The following is a 21,910-nucleotide window of genomic DNA, read 5'->3' on the forward strand; positions in this document are numbered from 1 at the left end:
GGACTATTTCCTGCCAGGGCTTCAGAAAACTGCCTGTTCTAGAGTCTTCTGGGATCTCCTGTTCTCCTTGTAATCTGTTATCACTTAGTAGAGCTGTTATTGGGATTCCCTTGATCATTGCACCTTCTAGTTCCTTCCATGCTGCAGTGTATGTTGGTGAACACAAGCAGACTAAAGGTCTCAGTTGGGCTACATGGTAGTATTCCTGGAAGCAAGGGAGGCCCATTCCACCCTTATCTTTCCTTCATTGCAGCGTCTTGAATTGAATTCTGGCCTTTTTCCCTCGCCACAAATACCTGGCTATTAATCTGTCCCATTCTGAGAAGTGTTTAGATGGTATTTTGACTGGCAAACACTGGAAGAGGTCTAACATCCGAGGAAGAATCTTCATCCTGATTGACTCTATCCGGGAGCTTCAACTTAAAAAGGGAATAACATTCCATCTTTGGATGTCAGACTTTCTCTTTGAATGGAACGGGCCGTCATTGATATCATACAGTCTTGAGAAGTCCCTCGGTAATGAGACACCTCAATATTTCATGGACTCAGCCTCCCATTTCCAGTTGGACATGGTCCTAATGGAGGGTGGGGGGGTCATAGTTGAATGTCAGTACTTGAGTTTTGTTATTAATTTTACAACCAGAAATGAAACCAAATTCCTGTAATAATTTCATCCCTTTTGGGAGTGTGTGTGTAGTTGTATTAAACGTATCAATAAGTGGTCAGCAAACAGGGCCAGTTTTTGCCCCCCGGATGTCGTTGTTGCCCCCTTTCTATCTGATCTTTGCCTAATCAATGACTTCTGGGTTCTATAAACAGGGCGAAGAGGAGCGGCCATCACAGCACCCTCGTCTCCTTCCTCTTTCCAGAATGAATGAATGGTTAAATCACCGTTGATTTGAATTCTAGCTGTTGCTTTGTTGTATAATGCTGCAATCGTGTGGATTATAGTTGTATGAAAGCCACGTTTTAAAGTCCTTTCTATAAAAACTGAATGGAAGGCTTTCTCTGCATCCAAACTTCATATCAGTGTCTCTAGTTTGTGTGATTTGTCTCATAATGTGTGGTGTTTTCCTGATATTATCTTGGTCTGTGTTTGTCTGACAAAGCCAGTCTGGTCCTCATGTATTAATACTGCTAGTATATGTTCTATTCTTTAGTTCAAATGGAGGGGAATCCTTTAGAATCCTTATTTAGAAGACTTACAGGGCCATAACTCCCACACTCCAGCCTGTCTTTGCCCTCTTTAGGTAGGATTGAAATCATTGCCTCCCTCCATGAGGGGGGGTTTAATAATGTTGGAATGAATTGATCTTGCATTGTTTTGGACCATTCTGTGGTAAAGCCGTCTGTCCCTGGAGACTTCCCCCCTTTCATTCTCCTGATTGCTGATTGAATCTCTTCTTTTGTTATTTAGATATGAATTTGTCATTTTGTTCATCAGTAACCTTTGGGAGGTTTATCTGGGCCAGGAAGGCATCCATCTGGTTGGCGTTGCTCGTCTGGTTGGGAATAGAATGTTTGATAGTAGTTTGGAAAGCGTTGTTTAACTTTCTCTGGACAAGTTTCTATTTCTTTTGTTGCAGAATTTCTTCTTTTATGTTTAGTTCTATCCGCTTGTTGTTTTCTTAACTTCTATGATAGAAGTTTCAGTGATTTCCCACCGACTTCATAGTATTGTTGCTTTGTGAAAAGGAGTTTTCTTTGGATTTCCTGAGTATTTATTTCTTTTTTTCATTGTATAATCTTATGTTTGTTGTCATCTTGGGGAGACTTTGCATGTTGGTTCTGTCGTCTCTTCAAGTCCTCTTCTCATGTTCTAACTTTTTCTTCTCTAATTGTCTTCTCATATGAGGAGATGGCTATTATTTGACCCCTGATCACCGCTTTTAGTGCATCCCAGAGAATAGCTGGAGTCACTTCTTCATCATCATTATTTTCCAAATCCATTTTAATTTCACTTTTCAAGGTATCTTTAATAACTTGGTTATTGAGAATGTTTGAGTTCAGTCTCCAGAGAGTGGACTTCCTCTTCCTGTTCAACTGGACTGACATAGAAATGGGACCATGGTCTGAAATAGTACTGGCTCCTGTTTCACAATCATCCACTCAACTTGTTTTCCCACATTGATTTTCTGCAGAAGACATGAACACACATTCTTTGCCGTTCCTTCTTTCTCTGTACCTCTGTTCCCTCACCATACAAGGCGGCAGTGTGTTACCCCAAAATACATAAAACACATAAACACATCATTTTAATATCACAGGATGTGACAGAGCTATTTAAATGGGCAGGAAAACATTTCAACGTAACAACAAATCTCCTCAAAACCATGACAAGATATACAGGAGGGAGAACAGCGACCTCTGCTGGGCAAATTAAAACAGTACGTGGATGGGAGAAAACGAAAACGAAACTTCTCACCTGTAGCACAAGTAGGCTACAGGTCCCCGCCCCATGGAACAGGAAGTAGCTGTTTGTCTGGTTAGACTGCAGCGTTTTTCTCCGCCTCCTGTTGATCACATCTACTTCCCCAACGAGGCGCGGCTCATCTGGAACCAGCCTCATATATTCATGTGAAGACTGAAGCCCTTGCTGTCTGTGATCACCTGTCGACGGCGGCCTGAGGTAATCTGACGACAGCCGATGGGAACTTGTGATGACTGATATGTGGGCTGCTTGTGGCTCCGTGATGCGGATCACGTTGGTGCTGGTTTACCGGAGACCTGTTCTTGTGTAACGCTGGCTGGATGTGTGGAGATACCATGAAGTACACACGTCCTGTACTCAAGTAGAAGTACGCATACTTGTGTTCAAAAATACTCTGGTGAAAGTAGAAGTACTGGTTCTACTTCTTTACTCAAGTCAAAGTGTAAAAGTACTGGCTCTGACATCAGGAATTAAAAAGTATCACTATGAAGGACAATTCTACTGGCTGTTTGTTGACAAGACCAACTGAAACTCTCGTCAAATTAATAAGAAAATAAATAATCGTTGATTCCCCTCAAATGTATTAAAACTAAAGTAACAAGCCTGTTTTGAAAATGTGATGAGTAGAAAGTACAAATATGAGTTGTTAAATGTGAAATGTGATTTAGGAAGGAAGACGAGCTCTTCTTGTCCTGGTTCTTGTTTGCTTGTTTACTCCGTCGGCTGCATAGCTGTGAAGTTATCGAGTTCACCAGCCGTTTGTGCTTTTGACTCACATCTAGAAAACTGGGCTCATGTGGGACACGCCGGATCTCCAGTCCCTTTATTTCCTGTTCCAACTAAATCTAGTCATCAGGACGGTTACTAGGTTTAGACTGAAATGACGCAGCTTCAAGGGGGCGGGGTCACAGAAAAGGGGCAGGCCTAATGTCAATCAGAAGCTGTCAGTGACGTATAGGATTCTGACTAAATGAATGTTGAGGATATAAATCAGTCATAAATAATCATCAAATCATGTTTGTGATTCATTCAAGCAACAAAATATGCATCGAGTTGTTGGAATGTGTTTTGGTTTGTTGGTCTCTAGTCGTCCCACTTTCTCAAATCTGATGCTAATGTGGGACAGCATGCTTTGGGTCATCTGGGACAGTCATGGAAGCTCTCTAAACGGGGAAAGGTGCATTCAGGGACTTCCTGAATCAAACCAGGAAGGAGAAACTACCTGCAGATGTCAGACAGGGCTTCATGGCAAATACAGTCGGTCCCGGTCTAAACACTGATTGTCTAGATAACTAGCACATACTCAGCTAGCTCTATAGCTAGCAACATTAGCCTGCCAACTAGCCCAGTTAACTCCTTGGTCTCATGCTAGTAGACAATGTTCTGTTCTCTCGCTCTCTCTATCGGATTCATGAAGCTTAACTAGTGAGAATCTGAAATCTAAATGTATTGTATCAGGATGCAGCAGCAGAGACCAGACTCCCCTGGACCTGGACCTGGACCCAGCTGTGTGTCCATGAAGAGTGACCAGTCAATGGGTCAACCTATTCATTTTAAAACAGAACAAGCTGCTGATGGATGGTAAGAACTGAACCTGAACTCTCCTTAGAGGATAAATCAGGTCTAGACCAGCCCCCTTAAACAGTAACTTAAATAGAGCAAACTGATTCATGTAGCTCAACTAGTGAGAATCTGATAGTGTATTTATTGTATCAGGATGCAGCAGCAGAGACCAGACTTCCCTGGAGCTGGACCTGGACCTGGACCCAGCTGTGTGTCCATAAAGAGTGACTGGTCTATGGATCACCCTATTGTCTTTAAAGGTGATCCAGCTGTGGATGGAAGGTAAGAACTGACCCTGAACTCTTCTTAGCGAATGAATCAGGTCTAGAGTCAGAGTCAGAAGCTAACTTGGCTAACATGAAGGCTAACGACATAGAGAAGTAGCAGCGAGGCTAAGCTAAGCTTTGAACAAAAAGACTCCAAACCAACAGACACCAAACTCGAGCACCGTCTTCCTCTCACTCAAGGGAGGTTGTAGAGTAGTAAAGTAAGACACTTTATATCCAGCAAACTCTTATTTTAGGTGTTAAGGTAACTGATAATGCCCGAGGAGGTGTCTATTATAAGGAGGTAATGGACTACGTGGAGGCCAGAACCGTCCGATGCCCAGTGGAGAGTTAGCAACCAAAATGTAAAGTTTTTTAAGAGTCACAACTCCGTTTTCCCATCATTGTCACCCCATACAGTTCTAATGCAACGGAAACATTGTCCACTGCTCCTAGTGTGAGTGTAGCACTAAGACGAGTGTTCACATGTCCACGTGGTCTCATGTGACCCAGATCCATATACCAAGTATTGATCCTGACACTAGCATCAACTCTCAGAACATGACTCATCAATATAATCAAAGCAAACTGATTAATGAAGCTTAACTAGTGAGAATCTTAAAGTGTATTTATTGTATCAGGATGCAGCAGCAGAGACCAGACTCCCCTGGACCTGGACCTGGACCTGGACCTGGACCTGTACCCAGCTGTGTGTCCATGAAGAGTGACAAGTCTATGGGTCGCCCTATTACATTCAAAACAGAACAAGCTGCTGATGGAAGGTAAGAACTAAACCTGAACTCTCCTTAGCAGATGAATCAGGTCTAGACCAGCCCCCTTTAACAGTAACTCAGAGTCCACCAGCCCTGAATCCTGCAACCCGTCAGGTCTTCTGAGCCACGAAGATGTGAGAGAGTGACAGTGTCGTGTTTCATTGAAACTCTCACAGAAAGGACCAATCAAATCGTTTTTAACTGGGATTAAACTACAAAATAATAAATATACAATCAAACCTTAAAGAGACAGTGAGGAGAAAACCTTCTGAAAGAAAAGTTCTATTTCATTCTTACTGACCGCCAGAGGCAGTGCTTAACACTGGATGTTATCCATCGAGCATGCGCAGGTCGAGTATTTAATATCAACAAAGTCACACGTGACCGGGGATGACGTCGGGCCGCCCGTCTATATGAGCCCACGTCACTCTCCAAGATGTCCCTTGTATCTTCTCGCAGTAGCGAATACAGGTTTAAGAGTATGAAATAAGCTTGAATAAAAGCAATATTAGCCGGTGACTCTTTGCTGGTAGCCCCGCAACCGCATGGTTGGAGCCACGGATTCGTCCTCCAAGGGCTGCGATTAGTCACGCACGGCTGATGTTATGAACGCCGCATACCTGTGTTTTCGCTGGTGAGCTCGGCTCACATAACGCTAGGCTAACACTGCGTCTTCACCAGCTGTAGCGGCAGAAGAGCGGCTAAGGTAAGTATTCTCTCTGTGTTAGCCTCAAAGCTAAATAAGATAAGGGGATCCTGTTTTCGGCACCCGCTTAAGCTTACGTCTTGTTTTGTTTGCCTCGCTGCATCGGAGATTGCCATTACCGGCGTTTCCGGCTTTTTGTGGCAACTTTAGTTTCAGTTAATTAACGGCTCCCTGGCGAGTGTTTTTGCTCGTTAAAGCGTGTACTCCTTTGGTTGGAATTTAAGAGCAGAAGCTCCCCATTCGGTTAAGGCTAGTGGGTAAATAAGAACAATAAATGATAAATTAAACTTTTTTAGTTTGAGTTTCTTACGTTGAGCAGGTTGCTACCCTTTCGTTGAATTATTACTCATGGGTGCTTTCGCTCAGTAGTAACTACTTCACTCTGGGAAGAGACTATTTTTGGATAGCTTAATTCCCCCAACATGTTAGGCTCACATGGTTGCCTCACTTGCATGGCTCCACTGCTAGCCCTAGATGGACATGATGAATGCCCCGCATGCCTCGGTGTGGTCCACCTGAGGGAGGGGCTGTCCGACAATCAGTGTATGAATTGCAGTTTCATGCCACATGGGCTGAAGGTGGCAAGACTAGACGAGCTGGAAGGACCTCAGGTTGAAGGTGAGCTTCCCCCGCCTGGAAGAGAACCAGTGGTACGAGTACGCTCCCCACCCAGGGCTGCCCCGCCCAGGAAGAAGGCTAGGAAGGCTGACGGTTATGCTGCCAAAGTGGACAAGCTAGTCTCAGAGTTTGCTGAGATTAAGAGTTTGCTCTTTAACCTTCAGCCAGTCAGGTTGGCGTCAACCCAGGGGTCAATCCCTCAGGCTGAGGCTCCAACCACACCAGAATGGGACGGAGGTGCCCTGTCTACGAGGGCTTCCTGTAGCCAGTTCTGTGAAGACAGGCCGGGACAGGGCGAGGTAGAGGCTTCTACCCAGGCTTCTGAAGACAGCTCCCGGCATGTAGGAAGTGGGTCTAGGGCAGGCTCAGAAGCTTCCCCGGCCACGGTTAAGCCAGTGGTCCGAATGGCACTGGCACGCTTAGGGTTGGATGGGGCTCCAGCAGCAATCACTCCAGCTAGTGAATTCTTTAGGCGTGTCCCGCCACAAGATACTTTTTCGGTGCCTCCCTCCCAGCCATATATTGAGGAGCTTCACAGATGCTGGAGACCCCAGATCTCTATCTCATCACACCAGTGACAGCAGGGCCTTGGCTTCAATGCATAATGCCGGCAAGCATGGACTTGACCGAATGCCAGCCGTAGAGCCGACAATTGCCTCCCTCATTGTGGCACCAGAGGAGGTGGTGAGGCCAAATGCTCGCTGTCCCAGGCCACAGTGTCGCATCACTGATGACCTATTAATGAAGTGCTATGACACAGCGGCACGTATGGGCCGTATCGGGAACTCCTTGTCCCATTTGATACTGGCCCTGTCTCAGTCCTTGCAATCATCCAGTGCAGATGCTTCAGTGCAGAGTCTAAGTGACACGTCTTTGCAGGCGTTTGCCTTCATGACCAGAGAGCTTGGTAGGCTGATGTCGTTGCTTACGCTGGCTTGCCGCCAGGTTTGGCTGGCCCAGTCCTAGCCTTCGGGGAGCTACATCCCTACCGAGACAGCAGCCTCCACAGGGTTATGGCACCACTCGTCCTCTGCCACCAGTGCGTCCTAGTGCTTATCCCAGGACCTCACCAGCTCCTGAGCGACCCTATCAACCCCGTCTGGCTCCCACAAAGGCCAGCACCCCAGGCACAGAGAGGTCGGGGGTCGGGGTTTCCCCCCCCCCCAGGGCCCCAAGAGGACAGGGGGGCAGGTACTGACGGCTCGGGTCAGGCGTCGGGTGCTTCACCCAGCAGCACCTCATCTGCTGGGGAAGTTGCACTACAGACCCTTGGGTGGTGGCCATGCTTTCCCAGGGGTACAATCTCCAATCCCGACGCCGGCCCCCAGTTTTCAGGGGGATCAGACTGACTACAGTCAGCGATCCCACAAGGCAACAGGCCCTCAGCCAGGAGGTATCCACCCTCCTGGAGGAGAAGGCCATCGAGATCGTAGATCCTCAGACACAGCAAGGTGGGTTTTACTCAGTGTATTTTTTAATTCCAAAAAAAGAGGGTGGGTTTTGCCCTATACTGGACTTACGAGGGCTGAACAGTTTTCTGAAAGTAATGCCCTTTCACATGCTAAAGACAGCACAGGGCGGTGAGAGGGCTCTGGAGTGCACAGCACAGGACGCAGCACATAAATGTGCTCGAGCTCCGTGCTATTTACTTAGCGCTCCGCGAATTCCTGCCATATTTGAGGGGCAGACAGGTTCTGGTACGATGCGACAACAAGTCAGCTGTCTACAATGTGAACCACCAAGGGTCACAAGGTCGGCTCAGTCATTACAGGTTGCACAGCAACTCCTTGTATGGGCTCTCCCGTACTTTTCCAGCCTCAGGGCTATGTACCTTCCAGGGCCACAGAACATGGTGGCAGACTTTCTTTCACGCCAGAAACCTCCGTCGGGGGAGTGGCGACTCCACCCAGAGGTAGTAGAGGCAATATAGAGCAAATATGGCACAGCAGAGGTGGACCTGTTTGCTTCAGAGTCCACAACACATTGCCCTCTCTGGTTCTCTCTGTCAGAGACGAGTCCGATGGGACAGGATGCCTTGGCACATCCATGGCCACGTCAGCTCCTTTATGCCTTCCCACCATTTCCACTGATAGGGTTAACCCTACACAGAGTTCAGAAGGGGAACCACAGACTCCTGCTGGTTGCCCCAAACTGGCCAGGGAAACCTTGGTTTCCAGTAATGTACAGGCTGCTGGATAGAGATCCATGGTGCCTGCCGGAGAGGCGGGACCTGCTCTCACAGCTGGGGGGCCACATCTGGCACCCCAGACCAGAGTGCCTGCAGCTATGGGTTTGGCCCTTGAGGGGCCTGATCCACTTATAAGGGAATGTGACCAGGAGGTAGCTCAAACCATCATAGACTCAAGAGCTCCCTCCACCAGGGCACTTTATGCTAACAGGTGGAAGATATTTGCAGAGTGGTGTGAGGCTCAGGGAGAGGTACTGGAGTGTTCCTCAGTGCCAATGATACTGCGGTTTTTGCAGTCCTTACTGGAAAAGAAGCTATCTGCTTCCACTTTAAGGGTCTATGTGGCTGCCATTTCATCCAGGCACATTAAGGTGGATAGCCAGACGGTGGGGTCTCATTCTTTGGTGACCTGATTTCTTAAAGGAGCCCAGCGGAGGAATCCCCCACGGGCTGTCAAGGTTCCCTCATGGGACCTACCTCTGGTACTTGGAGCCCTCCGTCTCCCCCCGTTTAAGCCCCTGGATCAGGCGCCACTGAAATGGCTGTAGGCAAAGGTTGCCTTTCTTCTAGCGATCGCATCAGCCAAGCGCGTGAGTGAGCTTCATGCGTTGTCAGTGAGTGAACAGTGTATACGCTGGAACTCAGATGGCACAGGGGTGGCACTGTGGCCTAATCCGTCTTTTTTTCCAAAGAGGCTGCCTTCGGCCCACTATAATCAGGTCATAGAGCTAGCAGCTTATGGCCCCTCACACCCACCGGATGAGGAAGCTAGTTCAGCAGAACTACTCTGCCCGGTGAGAGCCTTGAGATGTTACAGACAGGAAACTGCTGGTTTTCACCAGTCTGATGGCCTGTTTGTCTGCTACGGGGGCCCGAGGAAGGGGCAAGCGCTGTCCAGACAGCGGCTTTCCAAGTGGGTGGTGGAGGTAATTGAGGAGGCATACAAGTCAAGAGGACTGCCTTTGCCTCTTAACATCAGAGGACATTCCACCAGGAGTGTCTCCACCTCCTGGGCAGCACTACGAGGAGTGCCTCTAAGTGAGATTTGTGCAGCGGCCTCCTGGGCTTCAGCATGCACCTTTGCCCGATTTTACAGGGTCAACGTAGCTGCTCACCACGCAGTGGCTGCAGCTGTTTTTCGGGAACCCTCAGGCCCCTCCTAATAGATGGGGACAGGATTCCTCGTGACTACGTTGGTAATAGTCATCCAGTGTTAAGCACTGCCTCTGGCGGTCAGTAAGAATGAAATAGAACGAGAGTTACGTATGTAACTACGGTTCTATGAATTCTGGATTCTGAAGGGACATCTTGGAGAGTGACATGGGCTCATATAGACGGGCGGCCCGACGTCATCCCCGGTCACGTGTGACTTTGTTGATATTAAATACTCGACCTGCGCATGCCCGATGGATAACATCCAGTGTTAAGCACTGCCTCTGGCGGTCATCCAGAATTCATAGAACCGTAGTTACAGACCTAACTCTCGACTCATAGATGCCGAGAGTTAGAGAGAAGCTAACTTGGCTAACACGAAGGCTAATGACGAAGAAGAGTAGTGGGGAGGCTAAGCTAAGCTAAGAACAAAAAGACTCCAAACCAACAGACACCAAACTCGAGCACTGTCTTCCTCTCACTCAAGGGAGGTTTTAGAGTAGTAAAGTAAGACACTTTATATCCAGCAAACTCTTATTTTAGGTGTTTAGGTAACTGATAATGCCCGAGGACGTGTCTATTATCAGGAGGTACACCAGTTGGACCAAGACCTGAATGAGGTTTCCTGCAGGTTTGAGAAGCCAACGGTTAGCTACTAAGATGACTTTAACACGTAGCTGTAAAGTTGACCTTGAATTATGAAGCTAACTTTGTTAGCAGCTTCACACCAGAATCCACATGGATCCAGATCCAGTAAGGTTGCTGCTCAGGGTGCCGCTCTGCCGCTTGTGTTCATGAGAACCCGAGGCTTCAAAACCGTAGTCCACAAACCAACGGGTGATGTCGCCATGACAACGTCCACTTCTGATCTCCAGTCTGTGCTTTAGTGACTCTTTGAACTTGGTTTTCTCCACAGAGTTCAGCAGATCTCAGAGGTTCCGTTTACCCGGCAGCATCAAACACACCTGGACTCCATATTTATGGTGAGTACATGTACAAGCTCACCTTTCACTATTAACCACATCGACTACAGATTCAATGCTGAACTGGTTCTAGTGGTCTCCATGCTGCTCAGACCCACACATGAACCCCATGTTGGGTTCTTTAGAGTTCATGTTCAGTTTATCCTTCTGTTCCAGCTGCTGGAGGAGAACATCTGCACTTTTGTGAAGAACGAGCTGAAGAAGATCCAGAAGGTCCTGAGTCCAGATTACCCAGAATGCTTGGAGAGTGAGGACGAGGAGTTGTTGGACGGTGAGGATGAAGAGCAGAGGAGCAGCAGAGAGGCGTTTCAGAAGATCACAGTGGACTTCCTGAGGAGAATGAAGCAGGAGGAGCTGGCTGCCTGTGTGCTGATGGGTAAGAGGATTTTAACAGATTTAACATGGTGGAGAGAAGAGAAGGATTCAATATGAAGAACTTCATATTTCCAAACTCTTAATAGGCTGCACACAACTTCAATGTTTGTTAATGTTGTCATAACTTGTATCAAGTTCAAAAATAGAGACAATAAAAGTGCCACTTTGCAATCTGTTCAACAACAAAAAGACAAGCAATGCATTTGGCAAGACAGGTGAGCAAGTGAATGTATGAGACTCCTCCCTGCATTTCCACAGGCCCTGTTTTTGTGAATGAAGTATCTGGGGGCGGGGCGGTCAGGTAACGCTGAGTGGCCTTGATGCCTGTCAGTCATGATGCGTCGCGTCTCGTCACCTCTCTGCTGTGTCTGCAGCTGAGCACTGTGATGCGTGTCTCTCTCCCCGGGCCGGGAGTTATCATACCGTAAAATACCAAATAATCATTTGTTTCAATCACTTCACAGACGAGGCATTTATTTGGGACAGGTGTTTAATTCCTTCATCTCAAAAATCCGGGATGAAAATATCACAAACTTCTCCAGCGTCTCTGTGAATTCTCTGGCATCCTTCTGCAAGTGAAGTTGTTGCGGCGGAGGAAACGATTTAGACAACGAATGTGTCTTCAAAATAAGAGCGTTACATTGCACCCTATCGGAGTTTAGAACTGGGTTCTTAGCGGGGGGCTTTTAATTTGAAAGTAGCGGCCGCTGCATCCTTTCAGGTTTCAATGCGTCAGAGACGCATGGGTGCAAACATATGGGTAATTAAATGTTTCATGGGATAGGGCCTCATACATAGTATTGAAACGGGCCCCCAGATGCCTAAGGCCACCACTGGTTGTAGTGACTGACTCGTGGAGCTTTGCAGCTGCATTTCAAAGGGTTATATCCTTCAGTTCTGTTTGTCTTGTAAAAGTCTTTTATTTATTTCATGTTGCACCTGATTGATATTGTCTCCAATAGTTCTGATTTAATCATTAAATAAGTCACTCATACTGAGGACTACAGGGATACATGGCTCTAATACATGGCTTGTTCATAGACTGTAAAAGGGTCTGTAGGATCCACTAACTGGGTTCCTTTGTTGTTTATCCAGGAACCACTGGTGCAGTGTACCAACGTAAACTCAAGTCTAACCTCAAGAAGAAGTTCCAGTGTTTGTTTGAGGGCATCACTAAAGCCGGAAACCCAACCCTCCTGAATCAGGTCTACACGGAGCTCCACGTCACAGAGGGAGGGACTGCAGAGGTCAATGAGGAACATGAGGTCAGACAGATTGAAACGGCATCCAGGAAACCAGACAGACCAGAAACAACCATCAGACAAGAAGACATCTTTAAAGGCTCACCTGGAAGGGATGAACCAATCAGAACAGTGATGACAAAGGGAGTGGCTGGCATCGGGAAAACAGTGTTAACACAGAAGTTCACTCTGGACTGGGCTGAAGACAAAGCCAACCAGGACATACTGTTCACGTTTCCATTCACTTTCAGAGAGCTGAACCTGCTGAAAGAGAAGAAGTTCAGCTTGGAGGAACTTGTTCATCACTTCTTCCCTGGAACCAAAGAAGCAGGAATCTGCAGGTTTGAAGGGTTCCAGGTTGTGTTCATCTTTGACGGTCTGGACGAGTGTCGACTTCCTCTGGACTTCCTCAACAACGAGATCCTGACTGATGTTACAGAGTCCACCTCAGTCCAAGTCCTGCTGACAAACCTCATCAGGGGGGAACTGCTTCCCTCTGCTCGCCTCTGGATCACCACAAGACCTGCAGCAGCCAATCAGATCCCTCCTGGGTGTGTTGACATGGTGACAGAGGTCAGAGGGTTCACTGACCAACAGAAGGAGGACTACTTCAGGAAGAGGTTCAGAGATGAGGAGCAGGCCAACAGGATCATGGCCCACATCAAGACCTCACGGAGCCTCCACATCATGTGCCACATCCCGGTCTTCTGCTGGATCACTGCTACAGTTCTGGAGGACGTGTTGAAGACCAGGGAGGGAGGGGAGCTGCCCAAGACCCTGACCGACATGTACATCCACTTCCTGGTGGTTCAGTCCAAACTGAAGAACGTCAAGTATGATGGAGGAGCTGAGACGGATCAACACTGGAGTCCAGAGACCGGGAAGATGATTGAGTCTCTAGGAAAACTGGCTTTTGAGCAGCTGCAGAAAGGAAACCTGATCTTCTATGAACCAGACCTGAAAGAGTGTGGCATCGATATCAAAGCAGCCTCAGTGTACTCAGGAGTGTTCACACAGGTCTTCAGAGAGGAGAGAAGACTGTACCAGGACCAGGTGTTCTGCTTCGTCCATCTGAGTGTTCAGGAGTTTCTGGCTGCTCTTCATGTCCATCTGACCTTCATCAAGTCTGGTGTCAATCTGATGGCAGAAGAACCAACAACCTCCGGGGCGTCTGAAGTCACCAGAGACGAACCTGAACTAACACATCTGCACCAGAGAGCTGTGGACGAGGCCTTACAGAGTCCAAACGGACACCTGGACCTGTTCCTCCGCTTCCTTCTGGGTCTGTCACTAGAGACCAATCAGAAACATCTACGAGGTCTGCTGACACAAACAGGAAGTAGCTCACGGACCAATCAGGGAACAGTCTGGTACATCAAGAAGAAGCTTAATGAGGATCTGTCTCCAGAGAGAAGCATCAACCTGTTCCACTGTCTGAATGAACTGAATGATCGTTCTCTGGTGGAGAAGATCCAACAGTACATGACTTCAGGAGATCTCTCCTCCTATGAACTGTTTCCTTCTGAGTGTTCAGCTTTGGTCTTCATCTTACTGTCGTCAGAAAAACGTCTGGACGTGTTTGACCTGAAGAAATACTCTGCTTCAGAGGAGGTTCTTCTGAGGCTGCTGCCGGTGGTCCAAGCCTCCAGCAAAGCTCTGTAAATATAGTTTTTATATTCAAAATACAACGAACCACCATGGAATTACAAGGTTCTATCTGCATTCTGAATGATTTGATTGGTTTTCCAAACAGCAAAAAGTAAATAATAAATAGTAGTCATCCAAATAGTTACTTGAGGAAAAAAGTATTTAGTGAAAAAACTATTCAATTACTGAGTACTTGCTGATTTACTGTTTCAATAATCAGAACCTGAAAGTAAAATTGACAAAAATATAAAATATCAATGTGCAAATTCATTCGGCTCCACCAAAAGAACAAATCACTAAAGGAAACCCAACTCTTTTCTCTGCAGTTTGATGTTTAAAGGCGCTATATGTAAGAATGTGGCCAAAAACGGTACTACACTCAAACTCAAAACACTGCGGCGAGTCGTATCCGCCTCCCCCTCCACCCCCTCCCCTCCAGACTCGAGGTTGCCAGAGCTGTTGGCGTATCCAAACGCGCCGAAGGCAGCCGGACAGCGGAGTAACAACGTTACTCATATGGATCATAGAAACAAACGTTAGCAGCACAACTCGTAACAGGACAATGCTAATGCTGCTAGCGTTAGCTGTGCTGCTAACGTTTGTTTCTATGATCTAAATGAATAACGTTGTTACTCGACAGTTCAAAGTATTCGAAATGTCCATCCCCGTCAAACTATGATGCTAACTTAGTTAGCCAAGCTCAACTTACCCGTCTAGGAGAAGAGTAGCCAATTCTGCATCCAATTTCAAATTCCTCTCAGCTTTCTACTGTCTCCACCGTTCAAATGCATCCCCTATATAGACCCTCGCTTTGCCTCGGTTTTTATCTTGGCGTTTTTGTGAATCATAACCAGCTCTTTTGGGTTTCGTTGCCTCCGCCATTGTAGCTCAGTCGAAACTGGCAACCCGTGGTTGCTCGGCAGCTAAGACTCTACTGACTGCAATGATTTGTAGACGCCAGTGGGTGGCGCCACGTGCCAAAACATGTTTTCAAAACATAAACATGATTTGCGGTCCGCAAAAGATTTTTTTAAATGCTAATATTTTGGCTGTACTGTTGTTGTTGGTGAGTTCAGTATGTTATATGATCATTATTCCTGAGTCTCTATGACATATTAGGAGGATTTTACGGCCAGTTGCTTTAGATTTCTTACATATTGTACCTTTAAATATTTGGACATCAAAATGAACGTGTTAACGCGGGATGATTCATTTGTGGATTTAACACATTCATCTTTTTAATGCATTAACACTGTTGGCTCTCTGTACGTTGAAGTATAAAGAGAGAGAGAGTGAGACGGTGAGTATGAAGTCATCGGTTAGATTACAGCGTGGTACAGTGTGCAGCAGTGTATTGTGGGTACCGCATGTTTGTCGGTGAATAAATGCTACAACCAGACACAAGCTAACATTCCGTGTCTTGCCGTCAGCCGTCTGATAATTAAAGTGAAGGGGATTAGCACCGAAGTAAGCCAGACTTGTTCTGTTTTTTATTCTACATTTCTGATTCCTCTTCAGACTCAGTGGCTGTAACCTCTCAGAGAGAAGCTGGGAAGGTCTGTCCTCAGTTCTCAGCTCCCAGTCCTCCAGTCTAAGAGACCTGGACCTGAGTACCAACCACCTGCAGGATTCAGGACTGGAGCTGCTGTCTGCTGGTCTGAAGAGTCCACACTGTGGACTGGAAACTCTCAGGTCAGACTCAAGGACTTTGAGAAGTTTACCTATGAAGCTTCCAATGATCCGTTTACATGCACCAAATATTCACTTCTTTGCTCTTATTCCTGAAAAGACACTTTTGCTACTAATCTGTTTCCATGGCTGATGAAACACGTTTCTGCTGGTAACGATCTAACAGCAGAAGAACAAAATCACTAAAGAAACCAAACGTCTTGTTTGTCTTTCCCCTGCCGTTCTAACTTTGAATAGTTTTACAAATCCAGCTGGCGTTTCTAAATGCTGTTGTCGTCTTGAGGCTATGAACTCAGACAGGACGGCGTTTGGTTTCCTGGTGTATCTGGGACTTCACAACATGTACAAAGCAGCAATAGTGGTTATTTCATCCGTGATGGAGGAACCCTGGTTGGTTCTACATGGAGATAAGCCCCGCCTCCTCGCTGGTGTGTCTAGCATGAGTGTCGTGACTAAACACAAATGATCCCACAAATAAAACCAATTCATCCTGCAGTCAAACTCAAACATCACTTCAGGTTTGGTGTGAACGCAGCAGAAGAACTCACTTTCTGCTTGGAATGATAAGATTCTATCTAGTAAAACATGAAAAGAATCAATGATTTTCAAGGAATACAAAGAGTTTTCTCATCATGTTTGAACACGTGAAGTTAGTGTTGGAACAGTGTCGACAGAAGTTACATTGAATTCTTTTCTACCACATTTTACATTTATTTCTGGTTTTAGGATGAGTTTTTTTCTCATTGATAAAATCCTTGCTGGTTAAGTTTAAAGGTCAATGAATGAAATGTTCTTGTTGGTCTTGTGAAGGACTGCAATACAAACACAAGTTAAGTCTTTGTAAAGCCTGTTTTCGATCTTGCTGAGGAGTTTTCATTGTTAATTCCAAGGAGACGAACAGTTTGTTCTAGTTTCATCACACATTTCTGATTCCTCTTCAGACTCAGTGGCTGTAACCTCTCAGAGAGAAGCTGTGAAGGTCTGTCCTCAGTTCTCAGCTCCCAGTCCTCCAGTCTAAGAGACCTGGACCTGAGTAACAACGACCTGCAGGATTCAGGACTGGAGCTGCTGTCTGCTGGTCTGAAGAGTCCACACTGTGGACTGGAAACTCTCAGGTCAGACTCAAGGACTTTGAGAAGTTTACCTATGAAGCTTCCAATGATCCGTTTACATGCACCAAATATTCACTTCTTTGCTCTTATTCCTGAAAAGACACTTTTGCTACTAATCTGTTTCCATGGCTGATGAAACACGTTTCTGCTGGTAACGATCTAACAGCAGAAGAACAAAATCACTAAAGAAACCAAACGTCTTGTTTGTCTTTCCCCTGCCGTTCTAACTTTGAATAGTTTATAAATTCAGCTGGCGTTTCTAAATGCTGTTGTCGTCATGAGGCTATGAACTCAGACAGGACGGCGTTTGGTTTCCTGGTGTATCTGGGACTTCACAACATGTACAAAGCAGCAATAGTGGTTATTTCATCCGTGATGGAGGAACCCTGGTTGGTTCTACATGGAGATAAGCCCCGCCTCCTCGCTGGTGTGTCTAGCATGAGTGTCGTGACTAAACACAAATGATCCCACAAATAAAACCAATTCATCCTGCAGTCAAACTCAAACATCACTTCAGGTTTGGTGTGAACGCAGCAGAAGAACTCACTTTCTGCTTGGAATGATAAGATTCTATCTAGTAAAACATGAAAAGAATCAATGATTTTCAAGGAATACAAAGAGTTTTCTCATCATGTTTGAACACGTGAAGTTAGTGTTGGAACAGTGTCGACAGAAGTTACATTGAATTCTTTTCTACCACATTTTACATTTATTTCTGGTTTTAGGATGAGTTTTTTTCTCATTGATAAAATCCTTGCTGGTTAAGTTTAAAGGTCAATGAATGAAATGTTCTTGTTGGTCTTGTGAAGGACTGCAATACAAACACAAGTTAAGTCTTTGTAAAGCCTGTTTTCGATCTTGCTGAGGAGTTTTCATTGTTAATTCCAAGGAGACGAACAGTTGTTTGTTCTAGTTTCATCACACATTTCTGATTCCTCTTCAGACTCAGTGGCTGTAACCTCTCAGAGAGAAGCTGTGAAGGTCTGTCCTCAGTTCTCAGCTCCCAGTCCTCCAGTCTAAGAGACCTGGACCTGAGTACCAACGACCTGCAGGATTCAGGACTGGAGCTGCTGTCTGCTGGTCTGAAGAGTCCACACTGTGGACTGGAAACTCTCAGGTCAGACTCAAGGACTTTGAGAAGTTTACCTATGAAGCTTCCAATGATCCGTTTACATGCACCAAATATTCACTTCTTTGCTCTTATTCCTGAAAAGACACTTTTGCTAAAGTTCACATGGCGGCTCTAAAAGAGCAGTTGAACACATGAATGTCTGATATGTTCTGAGACTCCAAGTTTTGTATTTGACTTTATTCTCAGAATACTTGTTATTTAATTAATAATGTTACTTAATTCCTCCAGTTCAATATGAAAACTGACAACAAACAGAGTTGAGATGTTATTGAATTACAGTTTTCTTTGCTAGTTGGTTTAAATCAGTAGCCAGATCTTTGTTGGGACACCAGGTCTGAAGACAGACCACATAGACTGGTTCTACTGTTGTTTCTTGACTTCTTGTCCTCCTCTATCCGTCTCTGTCCATCACTCAGCCACGCTTATCCCACCCAGTACAACATCAACACAACAACAGAGAATGATCACTTTTTCTCAGTTTAAAAGTCCCCAGAAGTGACAGAAGTGTGTGTGTCTTCAGTCTGTCAGGTTGTCTCATCACAGAGGACGGCTGTTCTTCTCTGGCCTCAGCTCTGGACTCCAACCCCTCCTATCTGAGACAGCTGGACCTGAGCTACAATCATCCAGGAGACTCAGGAGTCAAGCTGCTGTCTGCTGGACTGGAGGGTCCACACTGCAGACTGGACTCTCTCAGGTGAGGACAGGTGGACAGACATCAGACTGGACACTCTCAGGTGAGGACACATGGACAGTCATCAGACTGGACTCTCTCAGGTGAGGACAGATGGACAGACATCAGACTGGACACTCTCAGGTGAGGACAGAAGGACAGACATCAGACTGGACTCTCAGGTGAGGACAGATGGACAGACATCAGACTGGACTCTCAGGTGAGGACAGATGGACAGACATCAGACTGGACTCTCAGGTGGGGACAGATGGACAGACATCAGACTGGACACTCTCAGGTGAGGACACATGGACAGTCATCAGACTGGACTCTCTCAGGTGAGGACAGATGGACAGACATCAGACTGGACTCTCAGGTGGGGACAGATGGACAGACATCAGACTGGACTCTCAGGTGAGGACAGATGGACAACAGTCTCTGACTGAGGTGCTGGGCTTCATGTTTACTGGTGTTTGCATGTCTTCCTGCAGGGTGGACCATGGGGGACAGCAGAGACTGAGACCTGGTGTGATGAAGTGTGAGTATGTCTTCAGTAACTCAGCTGCTCCAGATTTGAACGTGTTCATGACTGAAATCCGATTCTAATCAGGACGTAGTGTTTGTTTCTTCGTGGCTGTAAAGATGTCGTGTTGTGTTCACACCAAACGCCACATTTTCACCTTCAATTACACACAAAGTCAACGCAGAGACGCAAACGGACGCCAATTCCTGCCGGACGGCAACGGAGGCGAATACCCAACATTCCCGTTGTTGTGGTGTTTGTGTGAGTTTAAATATTTGAAGTGAAGAGAGAAGTTCCTGAGACTCTGTGTCTCTAAAGCGTCTCAGCGTTGAGATGGTCCTCCTGTCGTCCTGACGTCCCTGAATCCTAAATGGAGGACCCAGATGTTGTCTCCTGGGTCTGTGGTCCCCCAGAGCTCTACCATAGTAGCTCACATTAGTCCACAGACCAGACCACAGTTTGGTCTGGTTTCAATCTTTACTCATTTTAGGCCCAACTGTGATATTTTTACTACCAACGATGTCGTTTTGTAGCGTTTTTGTTTTGTTCGTTAAGGTTTTTTCAGACGGTTTCAAACGTTGACCGTTGGGTCCAGAAAACACGTTGTTTCCCTGGAAACGTAATAGAGAGTGGAGATGAGTTGTATGGGGACGTAGTTTAGTGGGAGACAGAGATGAACCTTTAGCTGCATTGTGTTTGTTCTCTCCATCAGATGTCTGTGAACTGGAACTGGACACAAACACAGTCAGCAGAAACCTCAAACTGGACGACAACAACAGGAAGGTGACACATGTGGACGATGACCAGTCATATCCAGATCATCCAGACAGATTTGTCTCACAGCCTCAGCTGCTGTGTAGAGACGGTCTGACTGGTCGCTGTTACTGGGAGGTCCAGTGGAGAGGAAGGGTTCGTATATCAGTGAGTTACAGAGGAATCAAGAGGAGAGGAAACGACTCTGGGTTTGGAGGGAATGATCAGTCCTGGAGTCTGTTTTGTGATGATGGTCGTTACTATGTCTATCACTATTACTATGTCTGGCACAACAAGGAACAAACAGACATCTCCTCCTCCTCCTCCTCCTCTGGTATGGTAGCAGTGTACTTGGACTGTCCTGCTGGCACTCTGACCTTCTACGAAGTCTCCTCTGACAAACTGATCCACCTCCACACCTTCAACACCACATTCACTGAACCTCTTTATCCTGGATTTGGATTCTGTTCTGAATCATCATCAGTGTCTCTGCGTCGTCTTTAGGTCTGAAGTCGTGTTCACACCGAACGTGAAGCTCATTTTTCACACGCTGTGATTACATATCCAATCCATTCCAATCCACTTTATTTAGATCCCATTTTAACAAACACAAGGTTTTCCAAAGTGCTGCACAAGATAAAACACAATAAAAAGTACAGAATAGAAAGATAAAAGGAATCAAATAAACAGATCAGATAAAAATATGCACGTATACACATAAAATCATCAAATCAACTCCCTACATGGTGTCAGAAGACAAAGACAATCCATCCAGAGTCAATTCAAAGATGAGAATCTGTGTCTCTAAAGAGTCTCAGCCAGGAACCAGATGTTGTCTCCTGGGTCTGTGTCCCCCAGAGGTCTAGATAGTAGACCACATTAGTCCAGAGACCAGATTATGTGAGGAACCAGAGACTGTGGTCCCCCAGAGGTCTAGATAGTAGACCACATTAGTCCAGAGACCAGACTATGTGAGGAACCAGAGACTGTCTGTGGTCCCCCAGAGGTCTAGATAGTAGCTCACATTAGTCCAGAGACCAGACTATGTGAGGAACCAGAGACCGTGCCCCCCCCAGAGGTCTAGATAGTGGCTCCCATTAGTCCAGAGACCAGACTATGTGAGGAACCAGAGACTGTGGTCCCCCAGAGGTCTAGATAGTAGCCCACATTAGTCCAGAGACCAGACTATGTGGAGGAACCAGAGACTGTGGTCCCCCAGAGGTCTAGATAGTAGCTCACATTAGTCCAGAGACCAGACTATGTGGAGGAACCAAAGACTGTGGTCCCCCAGTGGTCTAGATAGTAGCTCACATTAGTCCAGAGACCAGACTATGTGGAGGAACCAGAGACTGTGGTCCCCCAGAGGTCTAGATAGTAGCTCACATTAGTCCAGAGACCAGACTATGTGAGGAACCAGAGACTGTGGTCCCCCAGAGGTCTAGATAGTAGACCACATTAGTCCAGAGACCAGACTATGTGAGGAACCAGAGACTGTCTGTGGTCCCCCAGAGGTCTAGATAGTAGACCACATTAGTCCAGAGACCAGACTATGTGAGGAACCAGAGACTGTCTGTGGTCCCCCAGAGGTCTAGACAGTAGACCACATTAGTCCAGAGACCAGACTATGTGAGGAACCAGAGACCGTGCCCCCCCCCAGAGGTCTAGATAGTAGCTCCCATTAGTCCAGAGACCAGACTATGTGAGGAACCAGAGACTGTGGTCCCCCAGAGGTCTAGATAGTAGCTCACATTAGTCCAGAGACCAGACTATGTGAGGAACCAGAGACTGTGGTCCCCCACATAGTCCAGAGACCAGACTATGTGAGGAACGAGAGACTGTGGTCCCCCAGAGGTCTAGATAGTAGACCACATTAGTCCAGAGACCAGACTATGTGAGGAACGAGAGACTGTGGTCCCCCAGAGGTCTAGATAGTAGCTCACATTAGTCCAGAGACCAGACTATGTGAGGAACCAGAGACTGTGATCCCCCAGAGGTCTAGATAGTAGACCATATTAGTCCAGAGACCAGACCAGACTATGTGAGGAACCAGAGACTGTCTGTGGTCCCCAGAGGTCTAGATAGTAGTTC

General features: G+C 46.5%; 3 protein-coding genes across 3 annotated transcripts in view; all 3 read left to right on the forward strand.

Annotated features, from left to right (window-relative positions):
- The window catches only part of LOC311028971 (stonustoxin subunit alpha-like), a 59,448-nt gene that overhangs the window by 35,396 nt on the left and 2,142 nt on the right, over positions 1-21,910 (forward strand). The gene's annotated exons all lie outside the window — the stretch shown is intronic.
- The window catches only part of LOC311026858 (uncharacterized protein), a 52,668-nt gene that overhangs the window by 18,067 nt on the left and 12,691 nt on the right, over positions 1-21,910 (forward strand). The window lies entirely within an intron of this gene.
- LOC311015290 (uncharacterized protein) overlaps positions 1,997-21,910 on the forward strand; it is a gene marked incomplete at its 5' end in the record, with an annotated part of 152,915 nt that continues 133,001 nt past the window's right edge. The window contains 13 exons of the mRNA XM_084012415.1: positions 1,997-2,070; positions 4,148-4,276; positions 4,902-5,042; positions 10,614-10,680; positions 10,837-11,056; positions 12,151-13,954; positions 15,462-15,635; positions 16,574-16,747; positions 17,688-17,861; positions 18,397-18,570; positions 19,038-19,084; positions 19,782-20,682; positions 20,754-21,043. Coding sequence (XP_083868541.1) covers positions 1,997-2,070; positions 4,148-4,276; positions 4,902-5,042; positions 10,614-10,680; positions 10,837-11,056; positions 12,151-13,954; positions 15,462-15,635; positions 16,574-16,747; positions 17,688-17,861; positions 18,397-18,570; positions 19,038-19,084; positions 19,782-20,326 — 3,723 coding nt within the window. The 3' untranslated portion in view covers positions 20,327-20,682; positions 20,754-21,043. The remainder of the gene's footprint in view (positions 2,071-4,147; positions 4,277-4,901; positions 5,043-10,613; positions 10,681-10,836; positions 11,057-12,150; positions 13,955-15,461; positions 15,636-16,573; positions 16,748-17,687; positions 17,862-18,396; positions 18,571-19,037; positions 19,085-19,781; positions 20,683-20,753; positions 21,044-21,910) is intronic.

Source organism: Eutrigla gurnardus, assembly GCF_963514095.1.
Source record: "Eutrigla gurnardus genome assembly, chromosome: 1".
Classification (NCBI taxonomy): Eukaryota; Metazoa; Chordata; class Actinopteri; order Perciformes; family Triglidae; genus Eutrigla; species Eutrigla gurnardus.